The sequence below is a fragment of the Cervus canadensis genome, chromosome 21, assembly GCF_019320065.1.
Source record: "Cervus canadensis isolate Bull #8, Minnesota chromosome 21, ASM1932006v1, whole genome shotgun sequence".
In the NCBI taxonomy this organism is placed as follows: domain Eukaryota; kingdom Metazoa; phylum Chordata; class Mammalia; order Artiodactyla; family Cervidae; genus Cervus; species Cervus canadensis.
In genome coordinates, this window is record NC_057406.1 from 12542875 (window position 1) to 12546379 (window position 3505).

At 43.7% G+C, this 3505-nt stretch overlaps 1 protein-coding gene across 1 annotated transcript; it reads left to right on the plus strand.

Moving 5' to 3' along the window:
- The first annotated feature begins 1187 nt into the window (after positions 1 to 1187).
- LOC122423981 (histone H3-like centromeric protein A) lies at positions 1188 to 2959 on the plus strand. Its single transcript, XM_043441559.1, has one exon. It carries the CDS (start codon positions 1298 to 1300, stop codon positions 1709 to 1711), a length of 414 nt encoding a protein of 137 aa, XP_043297494.1. The 5' UTR covers positions 1188 to 1297; the 3' UTR covers positions 1712 to 2959.
- The last annotated feature ends 546 nt before the right edge of the window (positions 2960 to 3505 follow it).

Consider the following 3505-nt stretch of genomic DNA (forward strand, 5'->3'; position numbering starts at 1 on the left):
CTATGCATCCTTGGTGAGCTTTATGTAAAATATCAGTATGTCATTTTGATGTGTGATCGTTTGTCTCAAAAACATGTATGACTGTGCCTTCTGCTTCTAACAGCAGAACAGTTCTTGGAACTTTCTGATAATCTGCTCCCTGGATTATAATTCTCAGTTTGACTCAAATAAAATTCCCTTTTCCTTTTTCTTCTTAACTTGGTAATTAATTGACTTTTCATCAACAGATAGAACAGCCTGAAAGGAGTAAGTCTAGTTAAAAAGGAGGCTATTGCAATAATCCAGGTGAGAGACGATGGTGTCTTAGGCTGCAGTGGGGAGAGAGGGTTGAATGGGTTTCAGAGGCAAGGAGGAGGAAAAGCGATGGAGTGAATGGAGGGTGCAAGAAGAGAGGAGAATGGACATCGGAAATGACCCCTAAGCTTCTGCTCCTAGCCACTGTGTGGGTGGTGAGGTCATTTACAAGACATGTATTAGTGATAGAGGCCAAGTTTGGAGAGTGGAGGAAGGGTGAGAGAGAAGTTTATGAGTTTTCCTTTATGTTCAGTTAAGTTTCCTTTGGAACATCCTGACAGAGTAACGAGAATGCCATTGGCATCTTCATTCAGAGCCCAGAAGTGAGGTTTGGAGTTCTCAGCTAATAAAAACTACAGCCATGCCAGAGGCTGGAATAGACAGCTGCACAAAGACTTGCAAATAATGTTCACTGCAGCATTATTCGTAACAACCCCAAAATGAAACAAACCAAATGTGCTTCACTTGTGAATAGAGGAACAAACTGTGGGTATGCACCTTCTGGAATACTACTTGTCAACAAAAAGAAACACTATGGCTACATGGAACAACATGGATGAATCTCAAAAATAGTACGCTTAGGGAAAGAAATCAGATATAAAAGAGTACATATGCCTAATTCAATTTACATGACATGCTAGAACAGGCAAAACTAATCTTTACTGATAGGAATCAGATCAGTGACTGCCTGGAGCAGAGAGGGGCGTGAATTGACTGCAAAGGGATGGGGATGAGGGCATGGGTTTTGGGAGGGTAATGGGGCTGCTTGGTGCCATGATTATGGCGGTGGTTACACAGCTGTATGCGTGTCAAGACTCTCCGAACTGTACGTGGAAATGTGTGAATTTTACTGCCTGTAACTTTAAACCTTAAAAAAAAAATTTAGAATTCGAACAGCACCCAGCCGGGGCACGCTGCCGGGTCGTCCCGGCCCTCCCAGCCTCTGTCCCCGGACCCAGAAGATCTAGAAGGAGCCGCGGGGCCGCAGCTCTGCGCGCCCGCCATGGGCCCGCGCCGGAGCCGCAAGCCCGAAACACCAAGGAGGCGCCCCGCGAGCCCGGCTCCCGCCGCCCGCCGGCCGGCCCCGTCCTTAGGCACGTCCTCCCATTCACCTGCTCGCCGGAGATATAGAATCCTGAAGGAGATCCGAACTCTTCAGAAGACCACACACCTGCTGTTAAGAAAGACCCCCTTCTGCCGCCTGGCAAGAGAAATATGTGTTCAATTCACTCGTGGTGTGGACTTCAATTGGCAAGCCCAGGCCCTGTTGGCCCTACAAGAGGCAGCAGAAGCATTTCTAGTTCATCTCTTCGAGGATGCCTATCTCCTCTCCTTACACGCCGGCCACGTCACGCTCTTCCCAAAGGATGTGCAGCTGGCCCGGAGGATCCGAGGCATTCAGGAAGGGCTTGGCTGAGCTCTGGCCACCCGCCCGAGTCTCTGGTTGATACCAGAGCCCCTGCCTGTAGCCAGGACCAGATCCACGGAATACAAGGTGTTGCCTGGACTTGCCCTCTTGGAGCAGAGCGTGCGAGTTGCTTTCGTAGTTAGTTTTTTTTTAGAAGAAGACTGCATGGCTTTCCTCTGTAACAGAGGTAATATTTGAGAGAATCAACACATTCCAGAAATCCTGAGAATAATTTTCAGATGAAGAGACTCTAAGGTTGACTTCACTTTGCAAATTATTCATGTGACTGATGATTTGGAAGACATCAGATTTTCTAGGTTATGGGCAAAAAGGATATTTACTGATTATTTTAAATCTTCTTGTACCATTTAAATTTTTTACCATATATATATTTACTTTTATTTAAAACATGATGGAAAAAATAAGAGAAGACCAGTCAGTTGCATGGAAGAGCCTGGCGCATCCACCGTACAAATCTCTGTCCTTCAGATTGACTTCATCATTAACAGCAGAAGCAAGTTCGTATGTGGACTATACCTGTCAACAGATTATACAGCTTTTCAAAAACTCAATTGGGATGAAAATAGAAAATTGTTAAGGTTTGATGTTCTGGCTCCTTCTGGTAAATTCCTGCCAAAATCATTCAGAAATTCCAACTTGTAGAATTTATTTTATTCTTTACTTGCAAATCATAGAAGATGTATCATAATTTATACTTCAGAATTTTTCATTCCAGGATTTTAAAGAGCCTTTTCAATGTTTTTACAGGTATTTTTATAACTTCCTTGTGGAGAGATAATAGAAATAATTCTTAATGGAAAAAATTTGAAGAAGCAAAGTTACTGTTATACATAGATTATACTATGTTCTTTGTGTGTTAGCCTTAAATCCTTCATTTGGACACTTTGCCAACAGCCACAATTTAAACAAGAGAATTGAGGGGTGTATCTTTGCCTCCAGTGGAGTAGAGTATGAGCCCATAAAATCCCTGCCCTTCTCTTGTAACTGAAAGCAGTTTAAGAGACTTCCAGAGAAATAGGAAGTGCCATCCAAAGGCATTTAGATATTGTGTGTGATGAAAATGATTAGTGAGGGTGGATACTAATAATGATGCGTCAGCCAATTGAATTCAAACTAAAGGGAAGGACCAAGTTCTGTTGTTTGATAAATTTTAACCCTTTATAAAAACCTTTTCCTGTTCGACATCAACTCATTTTTATGTAAACATTGGAATAAAGCTTATCTATGAATACATTTAAAAAAAAAAAATTTAAAAACTGAAGCCATGAGTATAGATAAGATTCACTGAGTGGAAAGGATAGAGTGAGAAGAAAAGAGAACGGTGGAGGAGTCGACTGATAATTTCACCAACAGTTAACACGTGTCCTTACATCTTGCACATGAGAAAAATAAGGTTCAGAGAAGTGGAGTGCCTTCCCCAAGGCCACACAGTACTAGGGAGGAAAGCTGGGGCTTGAACCCAGAGCCATCAACCAGGCCTGGGCCATGCTGAGCCCGGTCACCAAGCAAGAAGAAGGCCCCTAACTCATATTCTTTGAGGTGCAGGTGTCGGTGAGCTGGTTTGAGGTGTTCCTCTTACCTGATCTGTAAAAGTAAAGATACCTGTTACCCACGCACACACGCACAACAGCTCAAAAAGGGGTAACAGAGGAAGCACAGGGGAACTGCTGGTCCACAGTGATTCTGGAATCCGCTGGGCCCATGTTGCATGTTCCCTGCCTAGATTTCAAGACCTGAGAACGATTCCACGTCTCTTGGCTCGACGCTCTGCTCTTGGGGTCA

What these genes read in the sequence shown, in the direction of transcription:
- LOC122423981 (XM_043441559.1), top strand. Translation starts at nt 1,298, where the DNA reads ATGGGCCCGCGCCGGAGCCGCAAGCCCGAAACACCAAGGAGGCGCCCC.